Source organism: Patagioenas fasciata, chromosome 1 (assembly GCF_037038585.1).
Source record: "Patagioenas fasciata isolate bPatFas1 chromosome 1, bPatFas1.hap1, whole genome shotgun sequence".
NCBI classification, from domain to species: domain Eukaryota; kingdom Metazoa; phylum Chordata; class Aves; order Columbiformes; family Columbidae; genus Patagioenas; species Patagioenas fasciata.
In genome coordinates, this window is record NC_092520.1 from 190283748 (window position 1) to 190308608 (window position 24861).

Here is a 24861-nt window from a genome sequence, read left to right on the forward strand (position 1 = left end):
ATGAAACATCAGATAAAGAATTGTGCACACAAACATATGGATGTAAGCTTTATTTCCTTAGGAAGCCAGATAAAACATTTCAGTGATTAATATATAAACAGCAATTGCTCATATCCTGCAGACGTTCAGGAAATAACTGAAATCTGCAAGTAGATTTAACGGAGTCGGTAGCAGATAAAATTAACTAAAAGATGAAGATGTAATTGCCTGAGCCTGTACACAAAGTCAAGCTGAAAGATAAATGGCAGTTCCATTTTCCTGTTGACTGTTAAAGCAAATTAATTATCTAGGGTCATGGATTTGTTTCCAGAAATAGGAATATGAATCTCAGAATTTTTCTGGAAGTCTTTGTCATAAGTAGAAAAGGAAGATTATTTCTCAGCTAGATTACCATCCAGCCACAATACTTCTGGGCCAATTTTGCCTTTCTGAGGAACATTTTCTGAAAGTGTGAAGTTTCTGCACAGTGCTGCACTAGACAAGGGTAACATTATGTATTTTCTAGTCTCACCCAGCTTATTCCTAGGATCTGGCTCTGGATGGAGTTTCCCATTACATAAAGTTGATTGCCCAGAACAAATACGATCATGCTGTAACTCTTACGTGGTGCTCAGTCTCAAGACAATTTAGTTATTTAACTAATGTCCTCCCATAGCCATGGTGTGTAGCACAGCAGGAATGATCGTTATTTCCTGCAGAGGGAGAATGAAGCTGTGGGTGATGTCCCTGTAGCAGCAGAACGGGTGGAATTTGGGAGACAGTGGGATCCATGGCAGCTGGGAGGGACAGCTGGACGGGGGGACTGTCAGGACTGGAAAGAATGGAAAAATAGCAGCAACAGCAGAAAAATAGCAGGCAACAAACAGGAAGTGAGGAAGAATTATAATAAAACAGTTGAAAGCATGTGAGGAGACCAGCAGATCTGATGCTGACACCGGCAGACAAAACTGCCAGGAATGCTGCAATCGACAACACACGCTCGCAGCAGCATGCCGTGGTGAATGGATTCCGGCCCGCCAGACAGGACTGCTCTGGCGCGGCAGCGGCAGGTGCCAAAGAAAAGCAAAATACTCATTTCTACTAGTATGAGAGCTACCCAGGCTTGTAGTTGTATGTAGGCTCTGCTGCATCACTGCCTGCTCCTTCTTAGCTGTCACTTGAAGTCCTTAAAGGAGACCAGGGTAGCCACGGTGACAGACAGGTTTTGCTTTCTGCACTCTGTACATCAGCAATCTTCATGTGCAACAGGCAGTAAGGCTCCTGTATGAGAAATCGAAGCACAGAAACCCACCAGTAGTAGTTGTGACCTGCAGCATCCATCTAGAGATGAGCTAGCTTGGTCTTGGTCTTTCCTGATTTTTTCAATCCAAAGCATTGGAAATGTATCCTTCTTGAAAACAAAGAAACAATACATATGGACTATAGGTCTGGAAACACTGTATTAGACAAAAGTTAAAAATCAGAGTACAGAATAAAGCCCTGGAAATCATACAGCTTAGAATACAGAATGGATCTGGAATGAACAAGGAAAGGGAAGGACCAACGATTGATAGCAGGTGGAATGCAAATATGGGAAGGATGGAGTTAGAGGTATGGCAAACAACCCTACAAGTGGGAAGAAATAGAATAAATTAGAGTAACTGAAAAAGGACATTACTGGGTTATGCAATGGGTAAGGACAAAAGAGAGGGACAAGATTTATAAGTCCTAACCCCATCTGAGAAGCGTACATCAAAACATAAATCCATGTTTTTAAATCCGTTTTTTCCTGTCAGTTTAAAACTAATGAAACCTATGCAAGTAATTAGCTTGAGGTAGATCACAAGACAGCTGTTATATTCCGTTATGTCATTCTGTCACAAGTGAGGATAAATGATTTATGTGAAACATTTGCTGGAGAAATGCCGTCAACATTAATGATGTTTTATCAACAGAAGAAAACAGCAGCTCCTGTGGCCTCCCTTCCTTTCTCTGTGCTAAACAGTTCTGTTGCTGTGTGGAAGTCTTTGAGCAATGTTGGTTGGAATTCACAAATGGAGTTTCTTTTTACCTTGATTTCACAGTTGGTGTTTAGTTCTTTTTCACTTTGTTTGCATCCCAATAAACAGTGTCATTAATCAATGTTCCTTTATCAGGAACTGTTCTAATTAGGCTTTTCTAAAAGTTCAGTTAATCAATAGAGTTAATTCTTTACATTTATACACAACAGGAAGTTTTCCATTGTAAATAGTTTCTTTTTGTACAGACTGAGTGGATAATCACTTCTTAAATGTCCGTTTAAGCTTAGTTCCATCAGTATGTTATGATAAGCAGCACTTAAACACACAAGCCCACTTGGTGTAGCTACTCATTTGATTATACAATATGAATTAATGTTGACAGAAATGAGAAATTTGACATTTTCTCCACCTGTCTGAAAAAAAAAAAAAAAGCTGAAGAAGACCACAGGTGGATAAATAAGTTCCTGTTTGCTTTTCAATAAACATTGAACAAAGTTGAACTACATTTTGATTTGCATTCTACTACATAATGCCCTCCCATCCCTTGCTATAAAGTACTACAAAGAACAATTTCAGAAGTAGGTTCCTATTTTTGTAAAAGTCTCTCACACTCCAATAAACCATGAAACATAAAGGGGGGTGCTTGAAGACAGCAGCCTCTTAGCATGCTGGAATTTCCTCTTCCCTTTCCACTAATGTGGACAGAGCATGTGCTATTAGTAATGGGAATGACTGAGACACAGCCCCAGGAACTGTGTTTCTTGGTTTGCTTGATCTGGATACCACAACACACAGGAATTAGATGAAAATACCTTTGTACAATAGCCCTCAGAGAGGATTTTCTGGCTATTCCCAAGTTTGCAAAGATGAGAATGTGGCAAAGTCAGGCAGGAAAACTGGAGCTTCAGGGAAGTCACAAGATCCCAATGTCCTGGTTGTCCTCAGATTCTGGTCATGAAGCAAATGATAAGAACTTCTTGTATGACTGTGGTTCTAACAGTGGAGTCTTTGTCCAGTATTTGTACAATATTGTTCTTTTAAACTTGTGCTACATGAAATGTGCTCCCAAACATGTTTATGAACAAATTTTTTATTTAAAAACCATTAAAGCCATCACTGAGCATAAAAGCAAGTGACTCCACACCTAGCTTTTCTCCTAATGAACAGGGGATGTCATTACTTTGCTGTGCTTTTACATGGGCTAACTTCTCTTGCTGCATCAAACCCTTTCACTTCAATAAAAGTGCAGGCATATACGTTCCTGGGAAGAGTCAGTCTTGTCATCTACATAACAAAATGGGGCCAAGCAATTTCTCTCATAAAACTTCAAAAGTATTGTCATTCCTACACCAGTGTATCAGAAGTCATCCAACAAAGAGTGATCTGGATGAGCAATAGTATACAGATTCTTTCAACTAAGGCTCCAGGTGAACAGTAACTGAGCTGGTTATTACCAGCTAAAAAATGTGCATTGCTATGTATGAAACTAGTTGGTATTACTGTTTTGACAGTATGGATTACATGGCTAACAATGAAGCAGGTAGGGAAAGTGACCCCTTCGGCGCATAGTTTTTTTTTTTTCAAAGTTGATAGTTACTGTTATACTTTTTTTTTTTTCCCCATCTATAATGACATAGGAATTAAAAAAAACAAACCAAACCAAAACAACAACTTAGCTATGCCCTATGTATTTGAGACATAGCTAACATCAGTCTTCATAAAATATACACACAAAATTTATGCTTCACTTCCCAAATTTCAGTCACCATTAGCTAACTACTCACAATATATGTAAAGCATGAGAAAAAAAATACCATTTTCCTTTGGTCCTGACACTCAAAACCATTCCACACAGGTTTTTACTCAGGCTTGGCTTACACGCACACTTTATTTCCTTGCTTGGATGTATATGGCACAGATGAGAACATGATAAGGAGAGAAAAAGCACAGCGGAAAGTGAACCCGTTCTGCTGCCACAGTTCTTAGGCTCTTGTACCTATGCCTGGCATCACACTAGCTCTAAAACTTCCTTCCCACAGCCAAAAAGCAAATGTGGATAAAAGCATCAGTCCATGATTAGAGCAATAAATATTAGATAGTGATAAACCTGCGATGAAATAAACTATTTGGGGCATTGAAACTATGTGAAAAACCTCAGCCCCGAACAGCTGAAAGTAAGTTAACAGTATTGTAACTGGACTGCATCGCTTCATCACTACCATCTGCCTGGGTTTTGCCCTTTTTTTTTTCTTTTCCAACTCCAAACAGCAGTTCTAAAGGCCACATGCTCTCTCATGCCCATGAGGTTGTTAATACCTGTGTAACTGATGTCTGCTCAACAGAGCTGCTTTTTTCCCTTCGGGTCACTCATAAGAAGACACGTGAATTAATTTCATTAGTTTTTTCACTTCTAACGCATTTTATGCACTATTACCACCTGTAAGCATTTAAGGGATAAACAAACAAAAGCATAAAGTCTGATCAAAAAGCTGCAAGTGTTTCCTTTCTCTCGGCCAGAGTTGCGGCGCCGCGCTGGGATCGCGGAGACCCCCCAGCAGGGCCGGCAGCTGCCCGGCCGAACTGCGCCCGGCAAAGCGAGGCCTGAGAGGGGGCTCCTGGGGAAAAACCGCACGGACCTGCAGGGCCGGTGTGTCCCCGGGACCCGCGACAGTCCGGGAGTAGGACGGCCGGGAAAAGCCCAGTGCCGCCTCAGCCCCAGCGGCCGCCCCGAGGGCGGAGCGGCCGCCGCAGTGCACGTCGGCGCATGTAGTTTCCCGTCGCCTCCCCGCGCGCGGACTACATTTCCCGTGACGCCCTGCGGGAGAGCGCGAGGCACGGTGTGCGTCAGCGGCGCGGGCAGCCAATCGCGGCGCGGCCGGAGCGAGCGCCGTCAGCCGCCAATGTTGTTTTCGCTGAGTCGAGCTGCTGGTGTTGTTGGCGGCGGCGCCATATTGGAGGGGACGAGCCCCCGTTAGCGAGAAGCCCCTTGGCGCTGGCCCGGCCGCCGCCATGCTCTATCTGGAGGACTATCTGGAGAGTGAGTGTGTGCGGGACGGGGGTGCCGGGCGGCCGGGCACGGCCGGGGCAGGGGAACCGGGGGGGAGCCACGGCGAAGAGGCGGCGCTCCCCCTCCCCCACGGCGGTGCCGGACTGACTGACTCCCTCCCTTCTCTCCTGCTCCCCCGCCCCTCCCTCTGCCCGCAGTGATCGAGCAGCTTCCCATGGATCTGCGCGACAGGTTCACCGAGATGCGCGAGATGGACCTGCAGGTGCAGAGTACGTGAGTCCCGCCCCCTCCGCCTCTGCCCGCCTCCCCGCGCCCCAGCGCCCGCCCGCCCGGCCCGCCCCGCCAGCGGGGGGCGGCCGCGGGCTCCGGCCCCATGGCCGCGCCCTGCCGCACGGCGCGGGCCCGCGGGGGAGGAGGGAGGGGGAGGCAGAGGAGGGAAGGAGGGGGAAAGCGGCAACGCCGCCGGGCGCTCCGACCTGAGTGGCCAATTCCGCTCCCCTCCCCGCCGGCCCGGGGCGTTCGCGCCCCTTCCCCACCCTGCGCCCCGGCTCTCCGGCAGACGCTGCTCCGGGGCGGAGGGCCGCGCCGCGGGGCCGGCCGCGTCTCGTCTGCACCGGGCGCCTGACGTCGTCTCCTGCGGGCGCGGGGCGGCGGGCGCTGGTGCGGCTGCGGGAGGCGGCGCTGCGGAGGCCCGGAGCCGCCGGGACGCAGCGAGGGGCGGAGCGCGCTCGCCTGGCGCCGTGTCAGCAGCCGCGCTGAGCCGCGGCCCCGGAGAGCCGCCCGCACGCCCGCCCACCCGCTCCAGCCCCGCAACTGAGTCTCGGCCCAAGTAGGGTCTTACAGGAGTTTCGCTCCTGGGCTTGTGCTGCTCCCAAAGGCACTTTCGGTGGCACGGCCCAAACTCTTTAGATTTTTGATCCCTAAGAGCAGTGATGGTGGTTTGGAACGTGAGTTGTGTCCCACTCCTTCGGCAGGTAGCGACATGCTGTTTCTGAAACTTTCCAGCCAGCTCCCCTTGTTACAGCCTATGGGCAGGTGCTTTTTGCTTAGCCTCTTGTGCTCTAGCTGACACATGAACAAATACACAGTCTGGTTTAGGTCTCTTTGTAGATCACTTTGTATTATAGCCCGATATAGCTGTGCTTTACCCTGTTTTCAGGTGCATTGCCTTTTCATCTTTTCTAACGTAATATCATCTGTGACTTTGGTGTCCCATAACGCTCAGTTGTTGCTGTCCTGTAACTGTGATGGAGAGGTCTTTGTTAATGAAGTTGTTACTGCACAAAAGATGAGAGAAGTCATCAGTACAGAAGGGTAGGACTATTGTAAAGAAGAATGAGAGAAAAGTCAAGGGTTGAAATAACAAGTGAATGTCATACAGGAATACAAAATGCAACACTGTGTGGGAACACAGTTTTTGAAAACAATAGTTTCACCTGTAAGGTGAGGTCTCAGGCTTTCCTTTGGATATTGACTTTAGCGGACCCAGCTGGACTATTTGACAGACTTTATTGGCAAATGTTGAACTAGCTATAGGATTTTTTTTTGTATACTGTGGCCTAAGTGTCATCTTGGGTTCAGTGCTTAAAGCTGTGGGAACAGAGCACTCGGAAGTAACTTGCTGGAGAGCACCAGGAGAGGGAGTGGGCAGCTTGCTGACTTAAGCAGTTCTGAGTAGGATCATAAATTGTACTTGCATTTAGTAGGGAGGCAAAGAAGACCCTACTAGCACTGCCAAGGTTGCAGTGGTGTCATTTCCTCTACTTTGAATGGAAGTGGCAAATAGCACTCCATACTGTATTACTGGAAGTAGGAAATAACATTGAACATTGTATACTAAGACCTGCCTTAGGCCCAGAGAACAATTCTCTCAGACCTTGGTACTTCTTATTTCTTGCACAATGAGTGACAAAACATACATAGACATCTATGAAACTTCTGGACTAGCATCTCTTGAACATCAGTTGCCGAACTGCAAACCTGGAGGTGGTTCTCATGCTGTGACACGGTGATTTGTGGTGAAGTGTCTCTGAAGTACTTGTATTCAAGTACTTTGATGAGCAGTGCTGTCCCAGAAGCCTATATGAGTTGTAATTCAGAGAAAACTGTGCTGCTGTGTTTTAGAGTCAGTGTTGACTTTAGGTTTTGTCCTGTTAGCACCACATAGACTTGTAACAGGGCACGTGCTTCTGTTGTTGGAAGAAATAGTAAACCAACTGTACCTACTGTATGTCCTGATAAGGCTGCTGTGGGAAAAGTGAAGACCATCTGAGTTGTGACTTGACTCTTGAGCTCCAATTGAGACATTTTGGTATGGAACATAAAATGTGTTTCTCTGTTCAAGTTAAAATAATGGATTATCAGACCTCTGTGGTAAAATGTTAAGCTCTGGAAAAAGGCTTTTCTTCTAATAGAATTTCTGACAACTCTCTTGGGAAATTCGATCTAAGAAATTAGTATCTCAGAATATAGCATCACAGTTGGATTAAAGAGGTGTGTGGGGGACAAAAGGTGGAGGAACTTGAGTGTATCAGAGAGAACATTTCATGTCATTTAGTAGATCTGACCTGCATTCCCTTTTGCCATTCCTACCCTTTCAGGAGAGACCAAGTTTCTGGGGAAATTTTCCCTTAAGCAGTTTCACAGAAACTGTTTTGTGTCCTCAATAAAAGTTAAAAAGGGAAGACTTTTTTTTCTTTCATGTCTATGGAGCTATTAGATAATTATCACCTAGCTGTTTGCACTCTGGGAATAGGAGATAGGACATTTTGTCTATTGGCTTTATGGACCAAATTGAAGTCATTTGGTCAAAGAACAAAGCTTTAGGAAGCCTCCACACAAAGTGTGTGCTGCTTCCTTGTTTCTTAGGCTTCTTAATCTTTTCCCTGAGTAACACAGTGCAAGTGGGAAAGGCTCATTTTACAAATTCTCCCATCTTTAACCTGCTTTACACCAAAATTTTCAGTACTTTGTTTGTCTGGGTCTGAATACTGTTGATGTGAGCCTGTGTCACAACTGTTCGAGCTTGGGATTAGTTGCTCTCTGTCTGGTCAGTTGTTAGGTTCCTGTTGGGTTTGATGCTGGATCTTCCCAGCATAGGGAAAACTGATGAATGTTCTTGCTTCATTTAGTATGTATGATTTTGGTTATTTACATGAACAATTAACTCTAGCTGCGCATTTTCACAGAGTGAAAAGACCTTTGGCTTCATTGGATTTGAAGAGTTAATCATACTTGGGGATTCTTAAGTTTCTTGAACTACTTAATTCACTTTTTCCCCCCCCCCCCCCCCCCCAAGAGATAGTGGCCATCATGTGATCCAGTTTTAATGGTGGTTTCTGGAAAGGATGTTAAGTGTTTTACACTCTGAGCCTGAAGTGGACATTATTGCTGAGAATACTGTGGAAAAAATTTCAGTACTATCATGTGTCCTGAGACTAGCAAGGCTGTGAAAGTTAGTTTGGCTGAGGCAGCTGTGTGTTTTTGGAAATGTGCAAGCTGTTGCATGCACAAGTGTCCAGCTGTTGAGATAGTAAACTCAGTGCTTTTTCTTTGCTTTTGACGGAGGGTGGAGGGAAAGGGAATCCCTATTTCTGTCTCAGTAAACAATGCAACAAATAACTTGTAGTTGACATTTTCCTTTCTTATGATAGTTAATGTTAGAGAATTGGTGGCTTTATTTTTTCCCGTTATGGTATTTCTCAACTTCAAGGAAGTGAGAGTCCTGTCCAAACAGCATCTCCTCAGTGCATTTACCCTTTAGTGCTACCATGTGGGGTGGGGGGAATAACTTCATGAGTGCTTTTGATTTGCTCTGACCCTCCCTAGCATATAATGGAGAGGGCCTTGACTTAAAGGTGGTGACTTGACTATTCAGTTGCTCTACCTTTTTGAGGCACTAATTTTTTTCAATTATTTGGTTTTGTATTTGGCTGTTTCTCTTAGGAGAATATTTTGTTTCCTGCTCAGTTTGTAACTGGCTAGAATGTTCCAAAGTCAGCAGTCTAGAGCCCTGGGTGAGGAGTTTGGGTCGTGCTTTAAGTCACTACCACTGCTCTTAGGGACAAAAAACCTTTAGAACTTGGAGTCCTGCCTGTCCCATGCTGGAGAGCACAAGAACTTTGATGAGAATCCTACAGAATGCAATTCTGCTTCTTGGAAATTAAGGTAAATATTTCCCTCCTCTGTCCACTGTCACTTGGTTGTTTTGGGTTTTTGTTGTTTTGTTTTGATTTTTTTTCTTTTCCCCTCTCTAATAGTTTACACGGTAGTCCTGTCAACTTTGTTTAAGGAAAAAAATCCACCTTATTTCGTAATGTTTATATAAATGAGAAACTAAAATTTATCTTAATCTTTTCCTATGCTACAGATGCAATGGATCAGCTTGAGCAGAGGGTGAATGAATTTTTTATGAATGCAAAGAAAAACAAACCTGAATGGAGAGAAGAACAAATGACATCAATCAAAAAAGTAAGAATATCACAGGAGTGGGTCACATTTTTCTTTTGTAAACAAAGGTAACCTTAGGAAAAAACAGCTTATGATTGATGGAGACTTAAGCATTCAGAACTGTGACTTTCCTTGGACTTTCACAGAGATGGATAGAACTTCCTAGGAGGAGAAAAATGACTGAAAGTTTTCTTTGATCAAGTATTTCTCTCAAGTTTTACCCAGTATTTGCTAGCATTTTAAAAATTATGATCCTGGAGTGGTGAGGAAACCAGGTACTAAATTTTCAACTTGGATTTTTTGTTTCTGCTTGTCTGACATGAAGCAGCATAAGTTAATTGGCTTGCTTTTAGAGGATATTTTTCAAGCTTAGCTGCAGCATTTCCTGTGATTCTGCCTAAGTCCTTGTATATGTTGTACATATGGTATATCTAGCTTTAGGGAGGGAGAAATAAGAAGATAGATGTGTTTTGTTTTATGCTTCAACACTCAGGCATTGGTGGTACTTTTAACAAGGTAGTCCATAGTTTTGTCAGGAGAGACTCCTTTCTAGTCTCCTGCACTGGCTACCTCAGCTCCTTGTTTGGCCAAGGTTTATTTTTTTTTCTTAGTTAATACAAATAGCTTTCTATAGTCAAAGCTCTGACTTCACTGTAGTAAAAATTTGCTTTTGACTTTAGTTGAACCAAAATTCCAAGTAGTTTTCACTAAAAACATGTAAAAATAGAAAAAAAAATATTCTGTGGATTTCCACTGGTTAGAGCAGATTTTAAAATTGAATTGCTTCAGTCAAATTATTTTATAATACACCTACAAGTTGCAAAAATATATTTTAAAATAATTTCAACCTTAAACTGTGTACATCATTATCTCTGTTTAACCACAGTGCTGAAAAGGCCTCCCCTCACAGTACTGTTTAGCATCATTTTGAAGGGCAGTAGTATCTCCTGAAGATCCATACAAAGTAAAAGACATCTCATTTCAAGTCCAAAATTGTATGCTCTGTAGTATAAAATGAATCCAAGACTTTGTATTTTTGTAGCGTTTTCATGCAGAAATAGAAATATTACTGTAGGAGGAAGTGTCCATATCTTGTAGTTTTGCTTTTTCCAAGCCACAAACAATAAATTGATATGTAATATATCCCTCATGTAAAATTAGATGATTGCTGTTTATGGTAGAGTTTCACAGCCTTTCTGAAAATTTATTTGAATTTCTCCTTTTAACTTGCATTTTTTGCTGGATAACAATAGCTTAAAATGATGGAAATTAATCTAGTTATGTTCATGATTTTAAAAAAATCTCTTTATAACAGGATTATTATAAGGCTTTGGAAGATGCAGATGAAAAAGTGCAGCTGGCTAATCAAATATATGATTTGGTAAGTAGAGAGAAAACTTTTGGTGAGTTACCTAATTTATGCTGTAAGGAGTTCTAAACATTTTTATAAGCTCTGCAACTCTACCACTTGTCCTGTCAGCTACGTAGAGATATTTTTGGTTGTGAAAGAAGCATTGAATATTTTATTGACTTGCTTTGGATAGCAAGTGCCACTTCAATTCAAAACATACAGAAATAATGTTAGAAATCCTAACATTTTCATGCATGTCTCATTTTCATGAGAGCATTCAAGGACTTAAACATCCTTCTTAAAATGTTGGGGCCAGAACTGCACACAGTGCTCCAGATGAGGCCACACCACTGAATGAAGTGGGAGAATCCCCTCTTTTGACTGGCTGGTTGTATTGTGTTTGATGCACCCTGGGATGGGGTTTTGCCCTCTGGGCTGCCACAGCCCACAGTGCTGACTCACACTGAGCTGCTGTCACCAACACCCCCAGGTCCCTTTCTGTAGGGCTGCTCTCCAGCCACTCCGCTCCCAGTTCATAGTAGTGCCTAGCATTACATAGAATCTGGCATTTTGACTTGTCAAATTTTATAGAATCACAGTATGGTTTGGTTGGAAGGGGCCTTAAAGATCATCTAGTTCCAAGCCCCCTGCCATGGGCAGGTACACCTTCCACTAGACCAGGTTGCTCAAAGCCCCATCCAGCCCAACCTTGAACACTTACAGGGATGAGGCATCCACAACTTCTCTGGGTAACCTGTTCTACCACCCTCATGCTGAAGAATTTCTTCCTTAAATCTAATCTGAATCTACCCTCTTCCAGTTTACAGCCATTACCCCATGCCCTATCATTACATGCCCTTGTAAAATGTCCCTCTCCATCTTTCTTGTAAGTCTCCTTTAGGTATTGGAAGGCTGCTATCAGGTCTCCCTACATCCTTCTCTTTTCCAGGCTGAACAACCCAGCCTTCTGATCATCTTCATGCCCTCCTCTGGACTTGCTCCCACAGGTCCGTGTTCCCCTTATGTTGAGGGCCCCAGAACTGAATACAGTCCTCTAGGTGTGGTCTCATGAGAGTGGAGCAGAGGGGGAAAATCACCTTCCTTGAACTGCTGGTCATGCTTCTTTTGATGCAGCTCAGGATACAGTTGGCTGTCTGGGCTGCAAGTGCACATTGGTGGCTTGTGTTGAGCTTCTTATCAGCCAACAGCCTCAAGTCCTTCTCCTCAGGGCTGCTCTCAGTCCATTCTCCTCCCAGCCTGTATTTGTGTTTTGAGATGCCCCAACCTGTGTGCAGGACCTTGCACTTGGCCTTGTCGAATTTCATGAGGTTCACATGGGCCCACCTCTCAAGCCTGTCAGGGTCCCATCTGGATGGTATCCCCTCTAGTGTGTTGACCATACACCTTGGTGTCATTGGCAAACTTGCTGAGGGTGTACTCCATCCCACTGTCCATGTCACCTGACAAAGATGTTAAAAAGCACTGGTCCCAACACTGAACCTTGACAAATGCCACTAGTCACTGGATGTTGAGTTGTTGACCTTAACTCTTTGAGTGCCACCATCCAGCAGTTCCTTATCCACTGAATGATCCATCTGTTGAATCCATGTCCCTCCAGTTCAGAGACAAGGATGTTGTATTGGACAATCTCAAATGCTTTGTTATGCACAAGTCCAGGTAGATAATGTCGGTTGCTCTTCTCTTATCCACCAATGCTGTAACCCCATCGCAGAAGGCCACCAAATTTTCCAGGCATCATTTGCCCTTAGTGAAGCTGTGTTGCTTGTCACCAGTCACCTCCTTATTTCCCATGTGCCTTAGCACAGTTTCCAAGAGGATCTACTGCATGATCTTGCTAGACACAGTGGTGAGACTGACTAGTCTGTAGTTCCCCAGGTATTCCTTTTTTCCTTTTTTAAAAATGGAGGAATAAGTTTCCCTTGTTCCAGTCAATCAAATTGCCACAACTTCTCAAATATGATGGACAGTGGCTTAGCATCTTTATCTGTCAGTTCCCTCAGGACCCGCGGATGCATCTCATCAAGTTCTATGGAACTGTGCACCTTCATGTTCCTTAGATGGTCTCAAACCTGATCTCCTGCAGTTGATCATTCTTCGTTCTCTGAGTCTGTGCCTCTGCCTTCTGCAACTTGGGTGATGTGGCTAGGGCACTTGCCGGTGAAGACAAAGGCAAAAATGTCAATGAATACCTCAGCTTTCTCCATATCCTGGGTAACCAGGTCTCCTGTTTCCTTCCAGAGAGGGCCCACATTTTTCCTAGTCTTCTTTTTATCACTGATGTACCTGTAGAAGCTTTTCTTGTTGCCCTTGGTGTTCCTTGCTGGATTTAATTCTACCAGAGCTTTGGCTTTCCTAACCTGATCCCTGGCTGGTCAAACAGTTTCTCTGTATTCCTCCCAGGCTACCTGTCCTTGTTTCCACCCTCTTTAGTTTTCCTTTTCCTGAGTTTATCCAGGTGTTCCTTCTTCATCCGTGCAGGCCTTCTGGCATTGTTGCCTGTCTTCCTCTTTGTTGGGATGCATCCTTCCCAAGTGTAGAGGAGGTACCCCTTGACCAGTTTTCTTAGTCCCCTCTTCCCTCCAGGGCTTTATCCAGTGGTACTCTTCCAAGCAGATCTCTGAAGAGGGTGAAGTCTGCTCTCCTGAAGTGCAGGGTAGTAAGTTTGCTATGCACCCTCCTTGCTGCCCTAAGGATCTTGAACTCCACCATTCCATGGTCACTGCAGCCAAGGCTGCCCTTGAGCTTCACATGCCCCACCAACCCCTTCTTGTTGGTGAGAACAGGGTCCACCAGAGCACCTCTTCTTGTTGGCTTCTTCATCACTTGGAAAAGGAAGTTATCATCAGCACATTACAGGAACCTCCTGAATTGTTTATGCCCTGCTGTGTTGTACCTCCAACAGATACTGAGTTCATTAAGTCCCCATCATGACCTGGGTTTGTGAACATGAGGTTGCTCCTATCTGTCTACAGAGGGCCTCATCCAGTCTTCCTGGTTGGGTGGCCTGTAGCAGACCCCCGATATAATGTCACCTGTCCCAGGTCTGCCTTTAATCCTGACCAAATAGCTCTAAGGTTGGCTCCTCATCCATGCACTCCAGCTGACCACTGACATTGAGGTTGACACCTTCTCATCTCCCGTGCCTGTCCTTCCTAAAGAGCCTGTACCCTTCCATTCTAACACTTCAGTCACAGGAGCCATCACACCACGTCTCTGTGATGCACATAAGATCATAGCCCTACAGGTGCGTGCACATGTCGAACTCCTCTTCTTTATTCCCTGTGCTATGCGGGTTTCATCCCATTAATCATAGCCCAGTGCTCCAGTCTGTCTGGGTCCCTGTTTACCTAAGTGTGTAGTGGCACAGAAATTGCAATTCAGTGAACATGCAATTTCCCCGGTGCAGCCTAACTTCTTCTAAACTGTGTATTCTTTCTCTTCCCCTTTCTATACTCATACCCACAACACCCCCATGTCCTCTTAATCTTTTTTTTCAAAAGAAATGCATAACACTGTGTCTTGGAACATGGCCTGGGGTAAGAGGAGGGCTTCTAGCTGCTGAGCCAATATGCAGCCGTATTGTATCCTGTGATTGACTCGGCAGCTTAGGAGCAACAGTGCTATTTTGGCATTAATTCTAGTATCTCTGCTGGGTTAGGGATACGGAGGTGACTAAGAAGATATGCTTCTGTGTGTTTTTATACATGTTTAGTGCTGCGTTGCAGCGAGTTGCTGGGAAGGAAGTATTAGCAAGCCCGAGATTAAGGGTGGAGATATTTGTGTTCCAGAACTGGATGCTATGTATTGTTGCTTTGTCTCAAAAACAGGTAGACCGTCATTTGAGAAAGTTGGACCAGGAACTTGCTAAATTTAAAATGGAACTTGAAGCTGATAACGCTGGAATTACAGAAATATTAGAGAGACGTAAGTATGCATGATTTTCTTTTAATAAATAGACAGATTTTCTGTCAGTTTGCAAATTAAAAATATCATACACTTGTTAGTGGCCAGCAGTTTTTCCACTTCTTTCGAATTTGTGGTTTAACCTGCATACATTTAATCAGTCAGTAATTCTCAAATTTTAGTTTCAGCCTCAATTTTTACCAGGTGAAATCAAAATACTACTGAGTAATTAGAATAATTTTTTCCACACAATTGTTGCACTTCTGAATTGCTACAGTAAAGTACAGAATTCTTTAAAGCTATTCTTAATGATTGTAGGTATTCAGACAAGTACTTCAACCTAATCTTGCCACCTACCTGGTTGAAAGTGTACCAATTTTCACACCATTTGCCACCAAATTGATGATGGTAATTGTTTTAATTATAGGTGTGGAATGTCAAGTAAAGTTAGATACTCGCTGGATATCTTTTATTAAAAGGGGAGAGAATGGATTGTTTTGTAATAGGGTAGCAAGAGAGAAGCATTTTGGGCAAGGAACTTGCGTACCTAACAGTATAACAATGTTAATATCCAGAATGTGAAAAAAAGTAATGTGACAGCTTTTTGGCTGGTTTGGTGTAGAAGAAAGAATCTCACCTTTCTGTACACATGAGCATATAGACATCAGGTTCAAATGTGATTATGATAAATTTCAAAGTTGGTTTAACTACTGTGATCATGGAGCTAAGAGACGGTGACTGCTCATACCCAAGGATAGTGAAGAGTAACCTAAATCACTTTAGGATATTAGGAATAAATATTCTTTCTTTGAACTTTGTGTGGCTTTGTCATAAAAACTGAGAGTTTTTGGATATTTTATTTGTAATTGCTATTACATGTAATGGGCAGAAAAAGAAAACTCCGAAATAAGTGCTTTTAATGAGCTGGCAGCTACAGAAAAGAACTAGTTTATTTTAGTTGGAATCCCAGCTGCAGTTTTAAGATGTGAGACAGCCTTCAGTTGAGCTATGTGTTTGGTGAGGTAGGTAGGTAGAATTTCAAGAACTCGAAACAGAAATGTATCAGGCTGCATGTTGCATCTTTAAGATATTTATTTATTTTTCAATAAAGTGAGAAGTAGAAACCTCTTAACGTTTTTTAGCTTTCAGACTAAATGCCTATTGTTGAGGTTCCTCCAGAGGGCAGCCTTTGGACTAGTTCGTAAACTGATTAATGTTAGCTCAACCAAAGTACCTCCTTATGCTATGAACTTTTCCTAGAATAATTTTCTTTGAACTTTTGTAGTACACTCACATACTTTTTGAAAGGACTAAAAAAAAGTTAGATATTGAAGCTACAGATTTTGAAAAATGAATGTGAATTACGTTATTGAATTGTATTTTGTATAAATGCAAGTTGGTATTGCAGCAAGTTCAAAATCTTTTTGCCAAAGATTAACAAACAAACCATTATATCTTGTTGTAATGGAAATTTATGGTCAAAGTCTGTTTTGTGCTGTGATTGCTCATGGCAAACATTGCAAGAAATGTTACTCTTAGACTTGCATTTGTGCTGCCCCGATCTTTCCTTTTTTTTTTTTTTTTTTTAAATTCTTTAGATTGTTGCTCTGTGTATTTTGAATGTTGAGAAAATTTGCATACTGCTCTGAAGCCCTTCCTGTTGATTGTTAGATCATCTTGGAAGACACTAGTGCTTGTATGTTTTGACTCATTGTGACAAGATGTGTTGTTTAATACAGTTTACCTGTTACAATCTTTAATTCATTTTGATGGAGATAGTCAGTACTTTTTGTGCAGTATTCTCCAACCATCATTGGCATGTATGCAACTTATTTGGATAGGGGGCATGTTGAGAGCAGTGTTGTTATTTGTTCTCCTTATTTGCCTTGATACTAACTTACTGATTTCAACAGTTGAACAGCAGCAGTCACCAGTTTTTATTTTAAAACTCTTCTTCTCACTGGCTCCTGGTTGTACTGCAAGAAAGGTTTAAACTCTAGTGAAAATCCTTCTGATTAAAATACATATAACTGCATAGTGATTTGGTTAATATGATATTCATTTAGTGTCTAAAAGTCAAAACCATGTCAATAATAACTGGAATTTTCTTACCCTTTTTACCCCCCTCTTAGGGTCTCTGGAGCTGGATACACCATCACAGCCTGTGAATAACCATCATGCCCATTCTCACACTCCAGTAGAGAGTAAGTATTTGAGACTTAAAAACATGTCCACTTTTTATGTTTCCTTATTTCTTGTTGAGCAGTATTAAGGAAAAAAAAAAAAAAAGTTCAGGCCTTTCTCCAAAATTGGAGGGGGAAAAAAAAGGCATAATGCAATAATGATGATAATTTCTATTCAAAAGAAGTTCAAGAATGAAATAATAAGGTTTTGCTGTTGGGAATTAGTTGAAAGTGCTGTTTTATTTCTCTAGTTCTAGTTTGACTTTCAAGCTGAAAAGGTTTTGCATTTGCATTGTCTTCATTTGTTTCATTTAGAAAGGAAACACAATCCATCTTCTCACCATAATACAACAGATCATGTTCCTGAAAAGAAGTTTAAGTCTGAAGCGCTTCTGTCTACCCTGACTTCAGATGGTTCTAAAGAAAATACACCAGGTAATCGTAATTGTCCTGCATTTTATTACTTCTTAATCAGAAGAAGAGAAACCACAATTTTATTTGTGAGTTATTGTATTTTGAAATTGGAGACTCATACCCTTTCCTCTGGGATTTTCAGTCATTTGAAACATGAGAAATCGCAGGCATTGTTACTCATCTGTGTTGTCCATGAAGTGCATCAGCTTTCTTGTCATTTAACAGCTGCATGTTAGGTGTTTGTTTTCATTTATACTGCTTGGAAGAAGATAACAGTACAGTTTCATTCAGCCAGTAGTAGAAATATAAGAGATCAAAGCATTATTATTTTTGGAAAAAGAAGCGTATACAACAATTTCTAAAATAAGGAAAAAGAATTTTCACACTTTTTTTTTTAATGGTTGGTCTGACATGGAATCCAGCTGCAATATAATAAAATTCCTTTGTGTGTTGTCTATTTCAAAAGAAGTGAGAAGTCTTTTTGAGTAGTGAATTGAAAGAAAACCCACAGCTTTCTGCCTAATTAAAAAATTAGGGGTTTTCGTAGTTTATTTTCTGAAAATAAAATATTGTGAGAGGTTATAATAAGTAAACTACATTTTGGAATTTAATGCTGTTCATCAGTTTTAAGTAGTCTCCCTCATATCCATTTTACTTTTTTTTTTTAAAGAACTTTACATGAGATGGCAAATAAAAGGTAACTGAGCAGCTGTCAGTCTGTAGATGGCCATGGAAATCTCTGTTGCATTAGAACTAATTTGTAGTTTTTAGAATTAAGGTTATGAAGTTTTAATTCAGGAACAGTATAGGTATACAGTCAAATTCTTTTTCTCTTCTTGATAGTTACAGCAATCAGCATAATTTCAACAGAGATTGGATTTGTATAGATATTGTCATAGCAGCTGCATCTGTTCTTTGTTAGCTGAATATGATAGTGAGGACTGCCTTCTAAAAGGACTTCTTGCACATGAGGATAGGTGGGGAGCAAACCGTTGTGGTTTTTTTTAAGCCAATAGTGGCTGGGTCAAATGACTTTTAAACTTTTTTCCAAGTGATCAGACTGCTCTGCGTAAACGGAGTTCCTGCTCTTTCACTGGTTGTCATATATATTACTCTTCTTAAAATGCAAAGGAATTTAGTTTCATTTTGAATTTCATAAATGTGTTCTGTTCATCAAGGGTGTCGAAACAGTAATTCATCATCCTCTTCAAACAATGCATACAATACAAATTCTTCTCAACCATTGGCATCATATAACCTGGGCTCATTATCTTCAGGATCTGGGGCCGGTGCAATTACCATGGCAGCAGCTCAAGCAGTGCAAGCCACGGCGCAGGTAATGTCAAAACATCCTTGTCATTCTGCCATCCACTACTGATCAAGAAGAAAGACTAGTGAATATTTTTTTTTTAATCTGAATTCCAGTGATCACTTTCAGCTGATGTGATTCAGTTGTCATAATTTTTGTTTATATGCTATAGTTTCGTCCTGTAAAACTTAAATACAGGGACAGCTTGTTTTCTGGCTTTTCCTGGGGGCTATTCTTACCGCCTTTTTACCACTTACTGTACATCATTTTGTTAACAGGGTAACTAATGAGCTTGTGCAAATAATTAGCACTTAGCAGCCTGGTATGTCTTCTGTAAGAGCTCCACTGTGTAATCTGATACAGTATCAGTATTGCTTCTAGATGAAGGAAGGAAGACGAACATCCAGTCTAAAAGCCAGCTATGAAGCATTTAAGAACAATGATTTTCAGCTTGGAAGAGAATTTTCGTTATCAAGAGATTCAACTGGATATTCATCATCAGCTCTGGCATCTACATTAACACAGACATTAAGTTCATCAACCACAGATTCACGAAGTGGTAGAAAAAGCAAGTAGGTTTTTTTACTTGTTGACTGCAGTTACAGCTAAAGGTTGTGGGCCATGGGCCATATTAGAAATACTTATTGTCTGTTGTCCTTTTTTTTTTTTTTTTCCTTTAGTGCTTTCTTGTTTTTTCCTCTCGCTGTTATTTTAAGCAAACTTACTCCAAGGCTTTAAATAAATTGAGATGTTGGCCTGGTGGCAAATGTTGGGAATGACTATGCTTTTGTAGACGGTTTTGAAATAAATCTGGAGATCAACTTCATGCCACTTGACAAATAATGGTATCTGGTGGCTGACCATCTAGGACAGGAAACAGAATGAATTTTGTTTCTCATTAAAATAAAAATTAAAAGCATTTTAAACAACACAGTGTCACAACACATTGTGACAGCGATCACAAGTTATACTTGAAAGCACTTGTGTCAGAATGCCCATCCTTTTAAACTGACTTGTGTGTTTTTCTTCATGCAAATTTGTGTTTGTTCACAGCTCAGTTAATAATAGTGTCTTAGAAGCATTTTTCATCAGAGGATATCTTAGGTGTCAGATCTGACCTATAAGCAAAAGCATAGAAATTGTATTCTGGTGCTGTTCATGCAGAGTGATTGGTGATGCCTGAGTGGAGATTAACGTAGAATCAGTCATCTAGAAAACATAGCTATCTATTGTACATGACATACGACATTATCTATATGTAAATTGCTGTTCTTTGGTCACATAATTTTTATGGGGACTTTATGGTAAAGCTGTTGATGGAAAATTTCGTGAAGAAAAACATTCATTAAAGCTATTTGGCAGTTTAAAGCTGTTAAATTCCATTGATTAGAATACCCTGTCTTGTAATATGTTAAGACCTTTTTCCTTTTCCAAAAAACATTCAATGTGTCCAGTTCTTGTAGTTCTTGAATGAAATCTGTTAGGGAATGATGCTTTGGGATTTACATAGTGCAGTATTTCAGAGTCAAAAAGGTACTTGTTTTATGATCCTTTTACTTGGCAGGAAAAGATAGTATTTTTTTTTATTTTCCACCCCCCCCCCCCAGAAACAACAACAAATCTTCAAGTCAGCAGTCCTCATCATCTTCCTCTTCTTCATCTCTGTCATCGTGTTCTTCTTCGTCTGCACTGGCACAAGAACTGTCTCAGCAAACAGCAGTAATACCAGAGTCTGATTCTAATAGCCAGGTTGACTGGACCTATGATCCAAATGAGCCACGTTACTGCATTTGTAATCAGGTAAGGATGGCTTCCAACCTGAAATACAATGAGAGCTGCTGTTTCGCGGTAGTTGAACTTCCTTCTGATGACTAATTTACTTAAAGTCTTGCAATTCTGGTCTGTTTTTATTTAATTTCTGTTCATGTGAATAATGAACTCAGCTGTTGAAGCTGAAAACAAGTTTTCCAGTTGATGTGGCATACCTGGAGAGTTTTAAACCTGTAATGAAGACTTCAGGAATAATTAAATTAAAAATTGAACAAGTTCACAGTAAATTTAATTAAAATTTTAGGTTAGTAAGGAATTTGCCTGGTCTTTCCTACTTTCCTTTAAAAATGAAACGTGACAAACCACAAAGAAAACCCACATGAACCAAATAAAACCTAGTTTTGTAAAAGCTATCCAGAAACCTCAGAGACTGAACAAAAATATGAGAAACTTTTATTTTAAAATACCTGTTCTTATTTTGAAGACTTTTAAAATTATTGGATTTTTTAGAGTTTATGGAATTCTGTAATTCTCTTGAAAGTATTTTTTTTCAAATAAAGTGCTTTAAATTGTTGCATGTGCAAGGAAGATGCCAGACATCAATATAATCCTGAAAACTGGGCTGGTAATGTACTGAGCACTGTTGTCCAGACCAAAATATTCTTCATTCGGGTTTTGAATGCTGACTTTGTTAATCTAACCTGAAATATGCAGAAGTATCTCCTTTTCTTTGTATAATTTTTTTTTTAAAACCAGTTTGCTGTGAAGACATTCTTTGGGTTGCGTAACAAAAGACAAATCTGTTGTTGCTGTTAACGGAAAAACTCCTCAGAGGAGGAAACTTGAACTTTTGCCCTTTGAAAATGTTATTGCTTTTAATTAGTAACACAATTTTTAATAAGGTGTTTTTTGTTTCTTTACTAGGTGTCCTATGGTGAAATGGTAGGCTGTGATAACCAAGATGTGAGTAACAAAGTTAAAAAGTTTTATGAGACACTTGTGCCTGTAACTATTGTTTCCGGGAGTTACTTTTCTTTAGAGTTGGTTTTAGTATAGAGGATTTAGAGTCATGTATGTATGAGTTGAACCATTCCACTGGAAACTTATCATCTGTCCTCACAGTTCAGGTGCTTTTAAAAACCTTCAACCTTTACTGGGAAGGTTTGACATCTTTAATGTGCCCTTTATTTCTGGGAGCTTTTAGCTATGTCACTATGAATATCAGTTGTCCCCTTCAAATAAAAACAGAATCACAGAATGTTAGGGATTGGAAGGGACCTCAAAAGTTCACCTAGTCCAATCACCCTGCCAGAGCAGGAACACGTAGATGAGGTTACACAGGAAGGCATCCAGGTGGGTTTTGAATGTCTCCAGAGAAGGAGACTCCACAACCCCCCTGGGCAGCCTGTTCCAGTGTTCTGTTACCCTCACTGTGAAGAAGTTTCTTTTCATATTTAAGTGGAACGTCCTGTGTTCCAGTTTCTACCTGTTATCCCTTGTCACTGAGAAGAGCCTGGCTCCATCCTTGTGACACTCACTTTTTACATATTTATAAACATTAATGAGGTCACCCCTCAGTCTCCTCTGAACTAAAGAGACCCAGCTCCCTCAGCCTTTCCTCATATGGGAGATGCTCCACTCCCTTAATCGTCTTTGTTGCCCTGCACTGGACTCTCTTCAGCAGTTTCCTGTCCTTCTTGAACTGAGGGGCCCAGAACTGGACACAATATTCCAAGTGTGGTCTCACCAGGGCAGAGTAGAGGGGAAGGAGAACCCCTCTTGATCTACTAATCACCCCCCTTCTAATACACCCCAGGATGCCATTGGCCTTCTTGGCCACAAGGGCACAGTGCTGGCTCATGGTCATCCTGCTGTCCACCAGGACCCTCAGGTCCCTTTCCCCTACACTGCTCTCTAATAGGTCATTCCGCAACTTATACCGGAACCTAGGATTGTTCCTGCCCAGATGCAAGACTCTACACTTGCCCTTGTTATATTTCATTAAATTTTTTCCCACCCAACTCTCCAGCCTGTCCAGGTCTCGCTGGATGGCAGTACAGCCTTCTGGCGTGTCAGCCACTCCTCCCAGCTTGGTGTCATCAGCAAACTTGCTGACAGTGCACTCTATTCCCTCATCCAAGTCATTGATGAATATACTAAATAGTACTGGTCCCAGTACTGACCCTCGAGGCACTCCACTAGATACAGGCCTCCAACTGGACTCTGCCTCATTGACCACGAGTCTCTGGCTTCTTCCCTTCAGCCAGTTCACAGTCCACCTCACTACCCAGTTGTCCAGACCGCACTTCCTCAGTTTAGCAGCAAGGATGTTGAATGTAATAATGTATTTACTGAGATAATATATTTAAACAGAAGGGAGCAATGATACCGCTGTTGTGCAGCTTACTTGACCTGTGACTTTTTGTGAAAAGCAGAATCTATGCTTCTTACTCATGCATAATTTTTGTAGAAATGTATTGGTGATAGGTGTTCTGAAAAAAAGTATCCCATATTCCAAATGCTCTCTTTTACTCTGTTTTTGTAGTGCCCTATTGAGTGGTTCCACTATGGATGTGTTGGACTGACAGAAGCACCGAAAGGCAAATGGTACTGTCCACAGTGTACAGCTGCAATGAAGAGAAGAGGCAGTAGGCATAAATAAGTTTCTTCATCTGGAAAACAAATGAGATACTAAAGGTTTTATAGAGGACTCGGGAGGGGAAGGAACCCTCACCACACTTCCTTGCAACCACTTAAGGGTTAACATAGCAGTCATAAAATCTTGAACTATTGATTTTGCTAGTTGTGTTTTAATATTGTAAGTAAATTATTTATGCACATTGATGTGCTACAGATACTATTCCAGTGAGCCCTGGATTATTCCAGTGGCCAACATATGCAGACATTTGTACTATCAAACCATTTTCTCTAAGCAGTGGGCATTCTACAGTTATTCAATCTTCAAAAAATTCCGATAAGTCAAGATTTTAAATGTTGTTTTATATACAACAGATATATTCTGCTGCATGTACTGTACTCAAGAGCTGTTATGTAACACTATGTATATAAATGGTGCAAAAAGTCAGTGCTTCTGAAAAAAAAATTGAGACAATGGTTTTTAAAATGCCTTTATAGCTTTGGTTCTTTATGAAACTTAATTCAGCAGGCTGAAGAAAATGGTTCTTGTATACAGCGGGCTGTTGTCCTCTAGGGTACTTGAGTATGTAAAAACAAAAAAATGCTGTAGAATAAAACAAACTTGTGCCATTAGTCTTTATATGTTTCTGCTCCAGAGAAGGCGCAGGCCATTAAGAGGAAAAAAGGTGTTAAAGTGATGATAAATTTTTATACCAAATGTGTTTATTTTTTTGTGCAAGTAATCCTTTAAATTTGAATTGTATTAGGTGTTAAAATAAAACAACCTCAACTCCTCAAATTCATGTTTTCTCTACATTTGCAAAAAAAGGTTTGTTCCTGAAATGATTTTGTTGTATGGGAGGACTTTTCTCTAGTGGGTGGATAACTAATACATATATGGGGAAATGCTGAAGTATCATTTGCCTTGGTGTCTCTGCCTCAGGACAGTCGGTGGCACACGGCTCAATGGGTGCAGCAATCCCAGCAGTGTCAAGAGTTGTGTCCACAGGCAGGATTGCCTTCCCGTTTCCATGGCACAGATCAAAATTGAAAGGGGAGAAGAAAACCATGGGAAGTGTGTCTTGGCAGCTGCCATATTCCTTCCTGGACAGCAGTTTGCGTGTGAATACCAAGACGTAGTTCAGGAAAGAAGAAAGGGAGTAATAGTTTGTCCTGCTGTGGAATCTCAAGGGTGACAGGGAAGGATCATGTTAGGAAGCTTCAATGCAGGCCCCTGAGTGGCTGGATCTGTGACTTGGAGATACTGTAGTAACAGATCAGAAAACAGATCACTAAATTAGACGGTTGACCATGACTACAATGGAAAGATTTTATCTATTTTTTTCACCATTTGCTTGTTTTGGACATGGTAGATTTCCTTTTACTGACAATTTCCTTTTGTTGTTTTTGTATGGTTCTTTCATCCAGCAGCACTGAACAGAAACAAGGTTATTACTCCAATTTTTCTCCTTCCTCCTTCCTTCCACTACTAAAAAAAATTACACTTTCCCTTTGAAATAAAGATTTTTTTACATAGGTATTGGGTGGGCTGTCTAGCTGGAGGATCACAGCCTGATTCATGTGGTAGCTTTCCAAATGCATGCAGAGGAAGAGAATAGGGAGAAGTGGTGTTTCATTGCATGACTGAAAATAGCATCAAAGAAATAAAACACGTTAGGCTCTTTAATAATAGGAGTTTGTGCAGAAAATGGCAAGCTTTACCTAAACAAAAATGAAACCAGGCTTCTGTCACATTTGAAAAAATAAAGTAGGCCTTTTAAATCCATGAACTGAGGAAAACTAAATATCTGAGAAAG

The 24861-nt window shown here is 41.3% G+C and overlaps 1 protein-coding gene across 4 annotated transcripts; it reads left to right on the forward strand.

Moving 5' to 3' along the window:
* Positions 1-4926: 4926 nt before the first annotated feature.
* ING3 (inhibitor of growth family member 3) lies at positions 4927-23843 on the forward strand. 4 transcript variants are annotated; one of them, XM_065858964.2, is made up of 12 exons: positions 4927-5037; positions 5205-5276; positions 9377-9477; positions 10772-10837; positions 14656-14752; positions 16864-16935; positions 17230-17349; positions 18507-18664; positions 19019-19209; positions 20245-20437; positions 21332-21370; positions 22953-23843. In XM_065858964.2, the coding sequence occupies exons 1-12, from the start codon at positions 5010-5012 to the stop codon at positions 23067-23069; spliced, it is 1254 nt and encodes a 417-aa protein (XP_065715036.1). In that variant the 5' UTR covers positions 4927-5009; the 3' UTR covers positions 23070-23843. The 4 variants fall into 4 exon arrangements, with proteins under 4 accessions (XP_065715036.1, XP_065715044.1, XP_071659459.1 ...); XM_065858972.2 differs by having other exon boundaries at positions 18606-18664; XM_071803358.1 differs by lacking the exon at positions 4927-5037 and having other exon boundaries at positions 5205-5269.
* The last annotated feature ends 1018 nt before the right edge of the window (positions 23844-24861 follow it).